At 49.8% G+C, this 16067-nt stretch overlaps 1 protein-coding gene across 1 annotated transcript in view; it reads left to right on the forward strand.

Moving 5' to 3' along the window:
* Positions 1–2281: 2281 nt before the first annotated feature.
* Positions 2282–16067, forward strand: part of LOC101059732 (rho GTPase-activating protein 23-like) — a 44611-nt gene continuing 30825 nt past the window's right edge. Inside the window, 10 exon segments of the mRNA XM_054668258.2 lie at positions 2282–2349; positions 2978–3199; positions 4221–4261; positions 5411–5603; positions 8261–8339; positions 13133–13450; positions 14702–14729; positions 14886–15041; positions 15266–15377; positions 15589–15646. Coding sequence (XP_054524233.2) covers positions 2282–2349; positions 2978–3199; positions 4221–4261; positions 5411–5603; positions 8261–8339; positions 13133–13450; positions 14702–14729; positions 14886–15041; positions 15266–15377; positions 15589–15646 — 1275 coding nt within the window.

The raw sequence follows: 16067 nt of genomic DNA on the forward strand, positions 1-16067 counted from the left end.
GGGGAGAAGTTTCCCACTTTATCAGCAAGCAGTTCTTGCTGGGGTGGACTCTGCCACAGGAGCAGGGCTGTGAACCAGGGACCCAATGTCCTCCGTGGTGCTGCACCCAGGGAAGAGCCTCCAGCCATGAGTGGGGCTGTGTGGAGGAAGTGAGTCTCTTATCAGTAGCTCTTGTCCAGAACTGAGCCTCAGCAGCTCGTTCTCTCAGCAGGGTCAGAGGGCCAATATCCTGGTTCCTAGGGAGCAGCATCCTAAAATGGCAGCTGGCATATATGAGAATAACAAAACCTACAAATTCAGAAGCCCTTTGGTTTTCTTTCCAGAAAATATAATTTCATTTTTTGTGGGTGTATGAGAACACCCTAACAAACCGTATACACACCCACATTGATGTTTACAGATCTATGACACTTTTATCTCTGTAAGTAAAAATTATTGGTCACTGTGATCTTTTCTGCAACTTTGCCATTTCACTGAAGGCGAGGACAGGTCCTTCTGCATGGGTTCAAACAAAAGGCTCAGAGACCACCTGGAAAGTGAGGAGCTCACCTGGTTCTGGATGTTTGGTCTGTCTCTTCCCCTCTGTTGCCCCACAGAAGGTCAGCCCACTCTTTCCAGGTACTAAGAAGAGAGCCCAGGTTTGTCCTGATTATATGACTCACCCAGCTTCTGATGACTCTCCTGTTACCAAAATCCATGGATGCATATTTATTATGTAATTCACTAAACTAATATCAAATACCAAAGTTGCACTGCCCCTCACCAGAAGGTATGTTCATGCAATTCAGTGGAGGAGAGGCCTTTCAGAGACAGAAGGATCAAGCTAGATTGGTCAATATATGAATGAGGACAATAGACTTGATTCTTGTTGTCCTCAAGTACCCGTGTCACAGGTGTGATCTGTCAGGGCAGGAGCAGAGTTCTTTGTGTGCTCAGATGGGAGGGCTCACGGAGGTTCTCCCTGGTTCCCAGGAAAGTAAGTGAAGTAATCTTGGTGATGAGACTATTCTCCAGTTATGACCTATTATAGAGTTTGCATATGAAATTGTCACTTCAGTCTGCCATCTACATCTTTTAACATCAAAGTGTACAGAAATTAGGCCACATCCTCAGGATCACACGTTCAGGAGAATGCAGATAGGCCCCACTGCTTTCTCCGAAGATCTTCAATAGATCTCAGGGTTCAAAACTGCTCAGAATTGCAGCTCTCAGGTGCTTCAGTTAAAATCACCCACTTCCTGGGACTGGAAGTTTCCCTCTAACCAGGATGGATAAAAATAAATCACACTCTTGATCTTGTCCACACATTCAAAAATTCCTAAAGGCAGAGCTGATTGATGTCCTCACAGATAGACTACTGCCTTTCAGAGGTGACCTTGGTATTCAAGTTCTAGCAATTCTGAGAATTCAAGGACACCTCCATCTTTCCAGTGCTTTGTACCTCACATAAAAACAGCTTTCTCATTGGAGTGTCTTGTGTTTCCTGATATAAATATGTCACAAAATTATTTTAAATAGAATGAGAAATAAAACCCAAACTTACTCAAAACACCAATTCCTTGGAAATTATTTTGAGAGCTGGGAGTTCATGAAGAACTCCAAATTATTATTCCAACACCTCATTGCCATTGTCAGTCTATGAGAAAATCAGCACCAATCACACATCACAAGCCAAATCAGTAAACCAAGAGTCTTCTATTGAAGATCTTAGGATCTCAGGCAGATGCTGAAGACACTGTCTCAGTAGCACCCTGCAGATCTCAGAGCTTGTCCATGGGGCCTGCTGGATACTCACAGGGGACATCCAGCGGTCACTTCATCAGAGCCCCCAGTGGGCTGTGCTAGTGCCTGATGAAACCAGGATGAGGCAAAGGCATCTGCTCAGTGTCATAGACAGTAATGGTCCCAGAAATGATCCCAATTGTCTCCATGCTAATCAAATGTGGGTTCACTGTGAGGAGCATGTCCTGTGGGTGCTTGTTCTTCAGTGAAAGGACCTCTGTCGACAAAGTGTTTGGAAGTGGAGCAGGGCATGCATTTCCTCAAGTGAGATTAGGACTTGGAGCATTAGCATCTCACTCTTGGATGGCTGATGTGCAGCACGACCAGAGTGGCAGGACAGGGGCTATCCAGGGCTGCACCTTAGGTCACAGTGTGGGGTGGGTTGGGGACGCTATCCAGGGTGTCATTGCCTGCATTAGGGGTACTGGTTGGTAGCACTGTACAGGGCTGCACTGCCCATGGCAGAGAGGGTGGGTTATGGGTGTTTTCTGGGGCTGCAATGCCCGTGGAGGAGGACAGGTTAGGGCACTATTTGGTATACGCTACTGGTGGCATTGGGGGACGGAGGTGGGGGGTGCTACTGAGGGCAGGACTAGCTGTGGGGGGGGTGAGCTTGGTGCTATCAGGGGCTGTATTGCTGGCAGAGGTCAGCAGAGTTGGCATCCAAGGAAGGAGTGGTTCTCCTCTCCCTGACTCCACACTCCAGAGGGTGACCCACACTTGGTCATACTGGAGTGCGGCAGGCACACAGCGTTTGCATGGGAATCCTGAGCACAGCAGAGCCCCCACACCCACCGTGGTTCCTGGGCCTGTGCACTCTGGGTCTGTGCCTCAGAGGCTGCCAGGCACCCCTGGGGACACCACAGGAGACAGGGCTTTGTGTGTGGAGGCGTCCAGAACAGGAATTGGCACCTGCGTGTGGAGGGCTGGCTGGGTCTGAATTTTTCTGCTTCTCCTGCTCCCCGAGGAGTGCAGACCCGGTGGGCCCATTGGTTTCTGTGGAGTGGGGAGCTGGGTGCTGTGGTGTCTCCAGCACCCACCCCAGACCCCCGTTCCCAGCCAGCTTGGGCCAAAAGGAGAGGCTGGACTTTGGAGGGTGGATGTGAGTGCCTTTGCTGAAACTGGCCCCTGCCACTCAGTGGCCAGCATGACAAGTTGAGGCTCTAACCCTCCCACCCCTCACATCTTCCTCTAGGCTTTTCTGGCTTTGCCTGCCCAGCTGCTCCATGCCAGGAGGAGGAGGAGACACCCAGAGCCTGCGACACCACAGCTCGCCTCACTGCGGGTGGGTGGCAGCGACGGAGACTGCAGTGCGCCAGAGCGGTAGGAGAGTGGCCGCGCTAGGAGGGCAGGCGGCTGCAGCCGGGGTTGGGGGTCAGCCTTACAGCGATGGATGGGCTGCAGCAGTGGCCAGGCGGTAGGAGCTTTGTAGGGAAGGCTGGTGCATTGGCAATGGGCCTGTCTTTGCCCTGCCCCTGCCGTGGATCTGGCCCTGTACTGCCCTGCCTTGCCCTGTACCTGCCCTACTGTTACCTGGACTCTAGGCCCTGTCCTGCTCTGGTCCCATCCTGACCCTGTCTTGACCCTGTGCTACCCTGTCCCTGCCCTGGTCTTGCCCTGGCACTGGCCCTGCCCTGAACCTGCACTGGCCTGACCTTGGCTCTGGCCCTGGCTCTGGCCCTGCCCCTTGTCCTGACCCTGGTCCTGTCATGGCGCTGGCCCTGCCAATGGTCATGGTCCTGCTCCTGTTCTGGCCCTGACCTTGTCTTGGACATGTCCTGGCCCTGCTTTGGCCCGTCCCTGCCCTGGCCCCACCATGGGCCTTCCTGTTCTGCCCTCTCCTGACACTGACCTTGCCCTGTCATGGTCCAGTGGTGCCATTGCCCTGCCTTACCCTGCGCTGGTTGTGCCTTGGCCCCACTTGGTGCTGGCCGCTCCCTGGACCTGCCCTGACCCTGCCTTGGCTTTTGCCCTGCCCTCACTATGGCCTGGCCCTGGCCCTAGCCCTGGTCCTGCCATTTCCCTGGCCCTGCCCTTATCCAGGCCCTGCCCCTGCTGCTGCCCTGGCTCTGGCCTGGAACCCGGTCCTGTCAAGGACCTGCCCTGGCTCTGCCATGGCCCTGGCCCTCCTCTGCCTTTTTCCTGGCCCTGACCCAGACCCAGTCCCTTTCCTGGCTCTGCACTGGCCTTTCCCTGGCCCTGAGCTGAGAGTGGTCTGCCCCTGGTCTTGCCATCACCCTGCCCTGCTGTGCTCTGGATGTGTCATCACCCTGCCCTGGCCCTACTCTGCCTTTGACCCTGCCCTGGCCCTACTCTGCCTTTGACCCTGCCCTGGCCTTACCTTGGCCCTCACCTTAGTCTTCACTAGGCCCTGCTCCGGAGCTGGCCCTAGCACAGACCTGGCCCTGACCCTGGCCCTGGTCTTTGTCCTGCCATAGCCCTGGGCCTGAAGTGGACTTGGAGGTGTCCTGGCCCCGGTGTAACATGGCTCTGCATTGGTCTGTCCCTGCCCTGCCCCTACCATCACCTTGCCCTGCTCTGCCCTGTCCCAGTACTGACCCGGCCATACTATTTCCCTGCCCTACCCTGCCTTGGCTGTGCCCTGGCTTGGTTCTGGCCCTGGCCCCAGCCCTGCCCTGGACATGCTCTGACACTGCCTCAGCCTTGGCACTAGCCTGGCTCCTTCTTGGCATCAGCCCTGCTCTCTCTGTGGACCGGCTCTTGTCCTGTCCTGCAATGGCCATACCATGCCCTCTCCTGCCCTGCCCTGACTCAGCCCTGACTCAGCCCTGGCCCAGCCTTGGCCTTGGCATTGCCCCTGGTCCTGCCATATTTCTTGCTTTGTCCCTACCCTGGCCTTGGCCATGACCCTTACCTTGCTCTGGCCCTGCCCTTGCCCTAACGCAGCCCCTGGCCCTGTCATGGCCCTGCCCTGGACCTGTCCTGGCCCTGGCCCTTCTCTGCTTGAGACCTTGCCCTAACGCAGCCCCTGGCCCTGTCATGGCCCTGCCCTGGACCTGTCCTGGCCCTGGCCCTTCTCTGCTTGAGACCTTGCCCTGGTTCTCCTCTGGCCCTGACCCTGAAATGCCTGGCTCTACCCTGGCCTTGCACTGCTCTGGCGCTTGCCCTGACTCTGGTCCTGTCACTGGCCTAGCCCCAGCCCTGTTGCTGGTCTTACCATGGCCCAGACCCTGCCTTGGCCATGCCCTGACACTGTCCTGGACCCTGGCTGTGCCAAGAACCTGCACTGTCCTTGCCCTTGTTTTGCTCCTGCCCTGAACCTGGTCCTGCCCAGGCCATGGCCATGGCCCTGGCCCTGGCCCTGCCCTGGCTGTTCCCTGGCCCTGCCCAGGTCCTGGCACTGGCCTGGCCCTGCTCTGCCTTGGCCCTATTCTTTCCTGGCCCTGCCTTGCCGGCCCTGGCCCTGCTTTGGCCCTAGGCTGGTTTTGACCCTGCCCTGGCCCTACCTTGGCCTTCATCCTAGCCTTACCTGGGCACTGTGTTGGACCTGGCCATAACACAGACCTGGTTTTGGTCCTGGCCCTGCCATGACCCTGTCCCAGACCCTAGCCCTGCCAGGTACCTGTCCTGGCCCTACTCTGGGCCTGGCTTTATCCCTGGTTCTTAGATGACCCTGGCCCTGCCCCTGCCCTTGCCCTTGCCCTGGCACTGGCCTTGGACATGTCCATGGTCGTAACCCTGGCCCTGCCCTGGAGCTGCCACTGTCTTGGCCCTGCCCTGGCTCTGGCCCTGCCCCGGCCCTGGCTCTGGCCCTGCCCCGGCCCTGGCCCTGCCCCTGCCCCAGCCATAGACCTGCCCTGGTTGGTCGTGCCCTACCTTAACCCTGTGCTACCCTGGGCCTGCTCCACCCTGCCCTGGCCCTGCCCTCCCTTTGGCCCTGCCCTGACCCCGCCTTGGCCCTCACACTGGCCCTAGCACAGACCTGGTCCTATCTGTGGCCTTGGCCTGCCATGGACCCCTGCTCCTGACCCTGGTCCTGCCATGGCCCTGGCCCTGCCAATGACCCTGAAAGCTCTGGCCCTGGCCCTGTCTTGGCCCTGGCCCTGAACTGGCCCTGCCCTGCCCCTGGCCCTGAAGTGGATTTGCAGGTGTGTTGTCCTGATTTAACCTGGCCCTACCATGGCCCTGTCCCTCCCTTGGCTCTGTCCTGGTCTCGTGCTGACCCTGACCGAGACCTTGGCTCTGCCCTAGCCTTGTCCTAGACCTGGCCATGGCCCTGCCTCTGCCCTGGACTGGCGCTGGCACTGGCATGGACCCTGGCCCTGGCCCTTTGCTACTTAAGGCCATACCCTGTCCCAGCCCTGGTCCTGACCCTGTCCTGGCCCTACTTTGGCCTGGCTGTACCCTGGCATGCTATTCTGGCCCTAGCCCTGACCCTGTCCCTGTCCCTGTCCTGGCCCTAGCCCCGTTGCTGGTCCTGCCATTGCCCTTGTCCTGACATTGCCCTTTCCTGGTCCTGGCCCTGGCCTTGTCCCAGCCCTGCTCTGGCCCTGGTCTGAACCCTGGCCCTGCAATGGACCTGCCTTGGTCCTGCCCAGACCCTGGTTCTGGCCCTACCTCTGCCCTGGCCATACCCTTGCCCTGGCCTGGACCCCAATCCTGGTCCTTGTCCTGCCCCAGCCGTGGCCCTGGCCCTGCCCTGCCTGTGCCCTGTTCTATCCTGGGCTGGCCCTGCCATGGCCTGGTCTTGCCATTGCCCTGCCCTAGCCTGCCCTTCTTGTGCCCTAGATCTGCCCCGGCCTCTGCCCCTGTCTTGGTTCTAGCCTTAACTCTTAGACTAGCAAGGAGTATATATTTCTGCCAAAATTCCAGAAATTATTAACTAGATCGCTTATGGGCAACTGGTGAATCCACACTGATCCCTGGGATCACCATTTCCTTTTCTAAGAAGTCACGCAAGACCAACTTCATGGCTTTTTTGGATCAGGCTACTGGATGGGAACACAGGAGGATGCAGCACCTGAGCCACCATGCCCAGCCTCCACATGCTTTTCAAAAACATTCCCGTGTTTAAAAAAAGTTAACCATGGGGCTTTAAAGCACCACATGCTTTAAATGCGCCTTGGTGACTTGAATGTTCTACTCAGTTTATCATGAATGTTTTTCTGGGACAACTGACCTGTTTCCAGCATATTTATTTATTTATTTATTTACTTATTTTTGAGACAAGTTCTCGCTCCATCACCCAGGCTGGAGTGCATTGGTGTGATCATGGCTCACTGCAGCCCTGCCCTTTTGCCTCAGCCTCCCGAGTAGCTGGTACTATAGGCACGTGCCACCACGTCCTAATTTTTAAATTTTTTGTAGAGACAGAGTCTTGCTCTGTTGCCCAAGCTGATCTCAAACTGCTGGGCTCAAGAAATCCTCCCACCTCATCCTCCCAAAGTGCTAGGATTACAGGCATGAGCCACTGTGCCTGGCCTCTCCAGCGTTCTTGAGTGTTCCTGAGTGTCTACCCAATTCCTCAATGGTGGACGTCGAGACTGCAGCTCTGTTTCTGATGTCATGAACAGTGGCCTCAGCTAGTCCATTTTCTTTGGGCCTCCTGATCCTCTTGGAGCACCCGTGCCACTCCTATTATCTGTCTGTTTCTTTGTCATTGTTGTTGATTTTTTTTCTTTTTTCTTTTTCTTTTTTTTTTTTTTTTTTGAGACACAGTCTCTCTGTGTCGCCGAGGCCGGAGGGCAGTGGCACAATCTCAGCTTACTGCAGCCTCCGCTTCCTGGGTTCAAGCAGTTCTCATGTCTCAGCCTCCCAAGTAGCTGGGACTACAGTCACATGCCACCACGCCTGGCTAATTTTTGTATTTTTAGTAGAGAGAGGGTTTCGCCATGTTGGCCAGGCTGGTCGTCTCCTACTCCTGTCCTCATGTGATCCGCCCACCTCGGCCTCCCAAAGTGCTGAGAGTACAGGCATGAGCCACCACACCCACCCCCTTTCTTTCCACGTTCTTTATGTCCCACGGAGACATAAAGACATTTATGCAGCCAAAAAAACATGAAAAAATCCTCCTCATCACTGGTCATTAGAGAAATGCAAATCAAAACCACAATGAGATACCATCTCACACCAGTTAGAATGGTGACCATTAAATAGGAAACAACAGATGCTGGAGAGGATGTGGAGAAATAGTAACATTTTTACACTGTTGGTGGGAGTGTAAATAAGTTAATCCATTGTGGAAGACAGTGTGGCGATTCCTCAAGGATCTAGAACTAGAAATACCATTTGACCCAGCAATCCCATTACTTGGTATGTATGTACTCCAAGGATTATAAGTCATTCTGCTACAAAGACACATGCACCCGTGTGTTTATTGCGGCACTATTCCCAATAGCAAAGACTTGAAACCAACCCAAATGTCCATCAATAATAGACTGGATAAAGAAAATGTGGCACATATACACCATGGAATACTATGCAGCCATAAAAAAGGATGAGTTCATGTCCTTTGCAGGGACATGGATGAAGCTGACAACCATCATTCTCAGCAAACTAACAGAAGAACAGAAAACCAGACATCGCTGTTTTCACTCGTAAGTGGTAGTTGAACCATGAGACCACATGGACACAGGGAGGGGAATATCACACACTGAGGCCTGTCAGGAGGTAAAGGGCCAGGGGAGGGATAGCATTAGGAGAAATACCTAAGGTAGATGGCAGGTTGATGGGTGCAGCAAACAACCATGGCGTGTGTATACCTATGTAACAAAACTGCACATTCTGCACATGTACCCCAGAACGTAAAGTATAATTTAAAGAAAGGATTACATATTCCATTAAATATATATGAGAAATCAGTGACTCCTGAATATACACATGAATACACGCTGGGTCTACCTGTATTTTTAAGGAAACACTAGAATACAGCAAAATAATGTCATGATTTTATTAAAAATGGGAGTTTATCAAACCACACCAGGCACGTCCAGCTCTGTCCTGGAGTTGGTTCAGGGAACAGGTGGGTCCTGTGTTTAGCAGCCATGACAACAAGCTCACAGCGTCAGTTCTAGCTGACACCTCAAAAAGGCGAAGGGATCTCAACTAAAATGTCATGTGGATGTCACATCTGTGGGTGCTGCGTACTCCCTCGATGTGAATATGGAAAAGTTAATTACCTCTTGAGGCGTCTGTTGAGATTAGTGCTGGTCTCTAAGGAATACCCAAAATGGCTCGATAGAGCCAGAAAGCAGACTGGCTCAGGGCTTTTGTGATGGTTTCGTGGTGGGTCAGAGTGAGGCTTCCCACTCACAGGAAGGGGATTGCACAGTGTGAAACACCCACTGGTGTCAAATGAGGAAGCTCCTGCGATTCCTAACTAGATTCACATTGTGTGATAAAAGACACACAATAGACATAACTTCATGGTTGGATATCACAAAATGCTGTTAAAAGATGTGGTAAAAAGGCAACTTTAAATTTTTAGTCATTGGAGTGTGTATAACACAAAAATCATTTTCAATATTTTGTAACACATGCATGCAATAGGACAAAGGTATGTGATGAGGGTAAAATCTCGAAAGTGTGAATCTTCCAGCTACCAAGTCATATGGTAATAACTGATGTGTGCTGAGGGAGGAAACCATCATGCCATAGTGCTAATGGTATAACCCTTGGTGAATAGAGTTCAATATTTTATTGAAGTTTTCATAATTTTTATTTGAAGATGCCATTTTTCAACATATTCAGATGATTGTGAGTGCCATTGATTCTGTATCATATGAACAATGGCAATACCTTCCATGTTTACATAATATTAAAAACCATGTTAAGACTGAATATTTGGTGTAATGGTGCATCACATTATTCTAGCTTCCATACTAGTTGTTTTATTTGTTTGTTTTCTCCTTTGTTGGCATTTGGTTTCAAATTCATATGTCAGGTCTCTATAATGTAGGAATTTATTTAAAAGTGTCTTTTTTTGTCCATTTTGATGGGGCTTCTAGGAGACATAAGAACCTCCTCTGCTTGCAACACATTTCAAAATTACACACTAATGTAGAACATCTGTATTTAATCCTGGTTTTTAGTTAATTGACAAGCTCTAAGAAGAGAAGTAACTTCTCCATTCTGGGCTGATTTTACATCAGGTATAGGCATATACCCTAGGTGAAAGTTTGTACCAGTAATATGAATTATTAGGTAATAACCTCCACCTTTATGATTTAGGTGTTATTCATCAAGAAATAGTGTTAAATCAGGAGTCTCAATGAAAGTATTACTTAAGGGATATACAAAATATGTTGCTAATCTACATAAAACAGATGTGAACACACTCTTAGTATCCAGCCATGTTTCCTGTCAACCACACAGTAACTTTGACTTCACTTGGGACTTGTTCTAATTTTCAAATTAGTTACTTATTAATCTTAATGCTTCTAGATATTATGTGTGACTATTTTAGCAGAGAGTGAAGAAAGACAACCTAGGCTGACTACACAATGAGGAAAATCACAACCTGATGAAACAGGAAGCCTCTGGAAGTGAGTGGCTCCAGGATTGAATAATTTGACAGCTCATGTGCCCAAGAAGTTTCTTTTCTCAATTTTCCACACTGATGCATCCAGAAAGTCAGCTTCACCCCTCAGGTGACTCCCATCATGCAGTTACATGGTGACAATATTCCCATGGTCACATAACATATTTTATATATTGGCTGGAAAAGGGGCAGAGACAGTTCTGCAATTCTCCTCTGAAGGACCAGGAACACTCGAACAGACCACCTCCCCTGCCCCCATGACTAGAACTGCACCACGTGCCCACATGGACACTCATCCCTGATGGGGATAATAAGACTCCATTGATGAGGCCAACTATTTTAGCATATAAATTAGTAAAGACTGATATAAAGGTTTCAACAACTAATTGAAGTCTGTTCTTCTATGTCCACCAGAGACTACAGATGCTCCAGTGGTATCTTGTTTTTCTTTGCTGCGTGACTGCGTCTCTTCTCCTTGTTCCATCCTCCAGAGAATCTCTTTCAGCTCCCACAGGTGCATTCCTCTGTTATATGGAACTGACAATTGATAAATTAGTGGAAGCCCTTACACTGAAGGAAGAGTCTCTGACCTCATCTCGGTCCATATTCCTAGAAAGGCATTGTGCCCGTAAGTCTGGGTGTGACCTTCTGAGTGTTCCTGACCCTCCTCCAGATGAGATGCTCATCTGTGTGTTCTTGTCCCTTCCACTGGGGTACAGCCCCCCTGTTTCCCCCAGGTGTTCCCTCCCACAGCTCCAGTGTTCCCCATCAGTGTCATCACCTCCCAGATCTGCTGCCCTGCCCTGCAGACTAAAGCTCTGATTCCATAAGAAAGAGAGTTATGTCTCAACAGAACTTCGTGGCAGTGACCTCTGTTCCCATCTCAATTCCTGAGGAGTTGCACCAGTGCCCCTAGGGTACTGGTTTTGGTGGTTCCCCTGCAAAGTAATTTTTAGTTCTGTAGTGGATATAAGGGAGTCAAGTCTGAATGCCTTTCAAAAATGGGGGCTCTTGTTCTCTCCCAGACAGACACTTTGGGAAAGGAAGATTTTGTGACTGCCCCTTTTTTGGGGAAAGGGATTCAAGAGGATAGGAAAGCTCTTCAGTATGCGGTCCCTTAGAATTTCAAACTACAACAAGCTAACCATATTCAATTTCAAGCAATCCCATATATATTTGTATTTTTATCTTTAACAGCCTATATTTCATACGCCAGACTCTGCCTTAGGTAATCTCATATGCTGGCTTTGTTACTCTCTACAAGAACTTGCTTCTTGTTAAATTTAAGATTCTTTTTAACTTCAGTTATCCTAAGCATTCAGAAATTTGCAAAATTTCATCTTGACTGTTTGTTATTGTTGATGTAGTTGTAAGAAAAAAGGAAAATATATTCCTCATTTATGTACATTTTCAAGTTGAGTAGTAGATTTTTAGTACTACTAGAGTAATAAAATAATTTGAACATTGTTAAGCTGCTTAACAGAAAATCAAATTATGGTAAATTTGTTCAATGGAATACTACACAACATTTATAATAAATAATTGTCTGATACATGCAACAAGAAGGTAAAATATCTAGGTATTTTTGCTGAGTAAAATAAACCAGACAAATGAGAAGATTTACCATATAATTTCATTTATGTAAATTCTGGAAAATAAAAACTGAACTTAAGCAATATAACAACAAGGTAAAATATCTAAGTATTGATGTTCAGGAAAATAAAGCAAACAAGAATATGTACTATGTTATTCCATTTTAATAAATTCTGATAAATTAAATTGACTCTACAGCAATATAAAGAAGATCAGAATTTACCATTTGGGGAAATGGTAGAAGAAGGGAAGAGGAAAGGAGGAGTAATATGGAAGAATGAGAGGGAAATTTTGAGAATTTTCTGGTTCACCTTGATAACTAGGATGGTTACATCAGGTTTATCAATTGTACACTTTAAATATGTGAAGTTTATTATCAGTAAACTGAAATTTATAAAATTTATTACCAGCAAACAAATGAAAACTTGCACAAGATGTAAGTGATATAAAGATAGAAAAAATACTAAATTTCAGAAACACCTAATAATTTACCTTCGTGAACCCTAGTTCTCACCATATTTTTAGGTGAATGCTAGAATGCAGCAAAATTACACATGTTCTCAATACAGAAAGTGGGTTTCACAAACCACACTAGGTATGCCCAGCTCTGTCCTGGAGTTGGGTTAGGGAGTAATATAGGGCCAGTGGATGAGGAGCACAGGCCCAGATACTGGGGCTCACTAACCTCAGGTATGAGCTCTTAGATACATACAAAGCCCCTCCACGTATGGGTTTACTTCGCCATCTGTAAATAGAGAAACCATTGACCCCTAAAAATATGATTTACACAAATATGTAAAAATGTAAGAGAGTGATTAGTGCAAAGTGTTTATCACAGCACAATTTCCTAATAAGACAGCAAGTTTTCCAAACACCATCATTGTCACCAGATTCTTGCAGGTCATCATTACCTTATCTGGGCACTGCCCTCTGCTCAGGCGTCCCACCCCAGAGCTTGCTATATAGCAGGTGACATGCAAATAGGGCCCTCCCTCTCCTGATGAAAACCAGCCCGGTCCTGACCCTGCAGCTCTGGGAGAGGAGCCCCAGCCTTGGGATTCCCAGGCATTTTCATTCAGTGATCAGGACTGAACACACAGGAATCACCATGGAGTTTGTGCTGAGCTGGGTTTTCCTTGCTGCTATTTTAAAAGATGATTTATGGAGAGCTAGAGAGATTGAATGTGAGTGGACATGAGTGAGAGAAACAGTGGATATGTGTGGCAGTTTCTGACCTTAGTGTCTCTGTGTTTGCAGGTGTCCAGTGTGAGGTGCAGCTGGTGGAGTCTGCGGGAGGCCTTGGTACTGCCTGGGGGGTCCCTTAGACTCTCCTGTGCAGCCTCTGGATTCACTTTCAGTAACGCCTGGATGAGCTGGGTCCGCCAGACTCCAGGGAAGGGGCTGGAGTGGGTTGGCTGTATTAAAAGCAAAGCTAATGGTGGGACAACAGACTACGCTGCACCTGTGAAAGGCAGATTCACCATCTCAAGAGATGATTCAAAAAACACGCTGCATCTGCAAATGAACAGCCTGAAAACCGAGGACACGGCCGTATATTACTGTACCACAGACACAGTGAGGGGAGGTCAGTGTGAGCCCAGACACAAACCTCCCTGCAGGGGCGCGCGGGGCAACCAGGGGGAGCTCGGGACCCACTGAGGACGGGACAGGTCCCAGGAGCAGGTGCCGGGAGAGGTTTCCTTTCTCCTCAGCTGGAAAAGTCACGTTTATCTTCGCAGGACTCTGGCGTCTTCTAGGCTGTGATATTTTGTTACTTATATTTATTATGAATTTTATCATTAATATTTAAATTTTAGTAATTATTAACATTCTACATATTATTATATTTTTAAGTATATACTTTCAAGAAATAAACATTCCTAATTGTTTGCACTGATTCTTCCAGAGTTTTATTAACATTTGTTGACATCAGCAACTACATAGCTATAGGGACAAAAATTTATACCCATAGAAAGATGTATAAATACACAGACCAATGCATATATATGTAGGCATTTGTATTAAACATTACAATGAAATGATAAAAAAAAGTTTGAAAAAAATCAAACTTAATTAACTACATTATTAACTTTTAATTATTAAATTATTACAGTAATTCATAATTGATTTCCCAGATTTTCAATTGTTTACATAAATTGGTTTCTATTGGTTCATTTAAAATAGTACATTGGTCATTTTAAAGAGCTAAGAGTAAATGTTAAATGTTGTCACAATAAAAGATAAGAATTTGAAACAATGAATGATAATTATATCAGTTATTTCTTAATTATCTTAGTTATTTCATATTGTATTCACAAATCATAACATTGCCCTTTACCATGTACATATAAACAATCATAATTTGTAAATTTGCAATAAAAATTTTATTGTAATTTTTTATATTTATCCCAGATTATAATCTTTTTCTTCACTTCCAGATCTCACTGGATTGTCTCAAGGGCCCCATCCACACCACTGACCCCTGATGAAAGGCTCTAGGCTGTGGCCAGGAGAGGCAGTCTCTTCTTCCAGAGCACACTGTGTTTGAGGGGGAGATGTCATCTCTGCCCTTGAGGAGCCCCAGCTGATGGGGGAGCTTTTGCCCTTAGGAAGCTCTCAGTCTGATGGGGAAGACGCTGTCCCTGCCCTCAGGAGGCTCTTGGTCTGAGAGGGGAGACATAATTCATTCTCTCTGAGTGCCCTCAGTCTGATGGGGGAGACACCGTCCCTGCCCTCAGGAGGCTCCCAGTCTGATGGGGGAATATTGGCTCTGTCCTCAGGAGCCCGGTCTAAGGAGGGTGTCTCAGCCCCACTCCTGAGGGTAAGGATTCCATGGCCACAGTCTGGACAGTGGGCCAGTCACGCTTGACAGTGGGCATGTTGCCAGCAGGACCCTTTGGGATGTGTCTGAGCCTGGAGGTGAGTGGCACGGGGGCTGGCAAGGCTAGGGTGGAGGCAAGCAGGTTCCGCTGTCTGCCACCTTCACACCTTTCTCCTTCCGCATGCATAGATGAGCCCACCAGCCCCAGCACTGACCTCCAAGCCAAGCATGTCCCTGCCTTTGCTGTGGTCTCCAGTGCCATGAACTCAGCCGCTGTCCTGGGCACCAGCCCATCTTCCCCGACCTTCACCTTCACCCTCGGACGGCATTACTCGCAGGACTGCAGTGAGCGCTCCCCACACCCCCAGCCCCACCCTTTCCCTCGCTGCCCAGTCCCAGGGGTCTCTGTTGGGTCTGCTGCTTGATGTCTGGCCTCTTCCTCTGGTTTCCGCTTCTCCTGGGGCACCTTGGGAGAGTCACCTCCTGCCCCTGCCTAGAAGGGAGGGCTCTGGGAAGCCCCTGACCTGCTGTCCCGCTGACCCTGAGGCCTGATGCGGGCGGCTTTGCAGGCAGCATCAAGGCTGGCCGCCGCTCCTCCTACCTGCTGGCCATCACCACGGAGCGCTCCAAGTCCTGCGATGATGGACTCAACACCTTCCGCGATGAGGGCCGGGTTCTGCGGTGAGGCCCTGTCTGGACATGGGGTGGGGTGGCCACAGCCACCCTGGCCAGCTGCTCTGGGGCAGGGCTTTTGGCCCTGGGGGTCCTCTATGCATGGGACAGTGTGCCTCCCCCGCTGGAAGACTTCTGGGCTTGGGGTTTGGTGGGTGACGAGATAGTGAGGTCCCAGCTTTGCTGCCCACATCCCTCACCCTCGACCCTTGCTTCCCAGGCACCTGCCAAACCGCATACCCAGCCTGCCGTTGCTCCGGAGCTTCTTCACAGACGGGGTGAGCTGCAAGTGTGTGTGCGTGCGCAGGAGTGAGGGTGTGGGGAGAGAGGGTGTCAGGGAGGTGGGGCCACAGCCTCGGCATGGGGGTTCCTGCTCCAGCTCCTGCCTTCCCCCTCCTCCCTGCACCCCTGACCCTTGTGTCCACCGCGGGACCGGCCCTCTGCTGTGGGACCCGACATCCCTGAATGACACCATGCAGCCCCACCCAGGGGCCCCCGTCTGGACTGCCTCTTTCCAGACCCATCCCCCATAGCCACACGACTCACTTCTCCACTGTCTTCGCGGCTTTTTAGATCTTCCCTCAAATTCCAGCCTCCGCTCCTGACATTTCACGCCTCCCTTCGCTACTCTGTTTTCCTCCTCAGCACGCCTCATGCACAATTGGTGTTTCCCTTCCTCCCTGCCTGGCTCCCCAGCTA

This window comes from Pan troglodytes, chromosome 18 (genome assembly GCF_028858775.2).
Source record: "Pan troglodytes isolate AG18354 chromosome 18, NHGRI_mPanTro3-v2.0_pri, whole genome shotgun sequence".
Lineage (NCBI taxonomy): Eukaryota > Metazoa > Chordata > Mammalia > Primates > Hominidae > Pan > Pan troglodytes.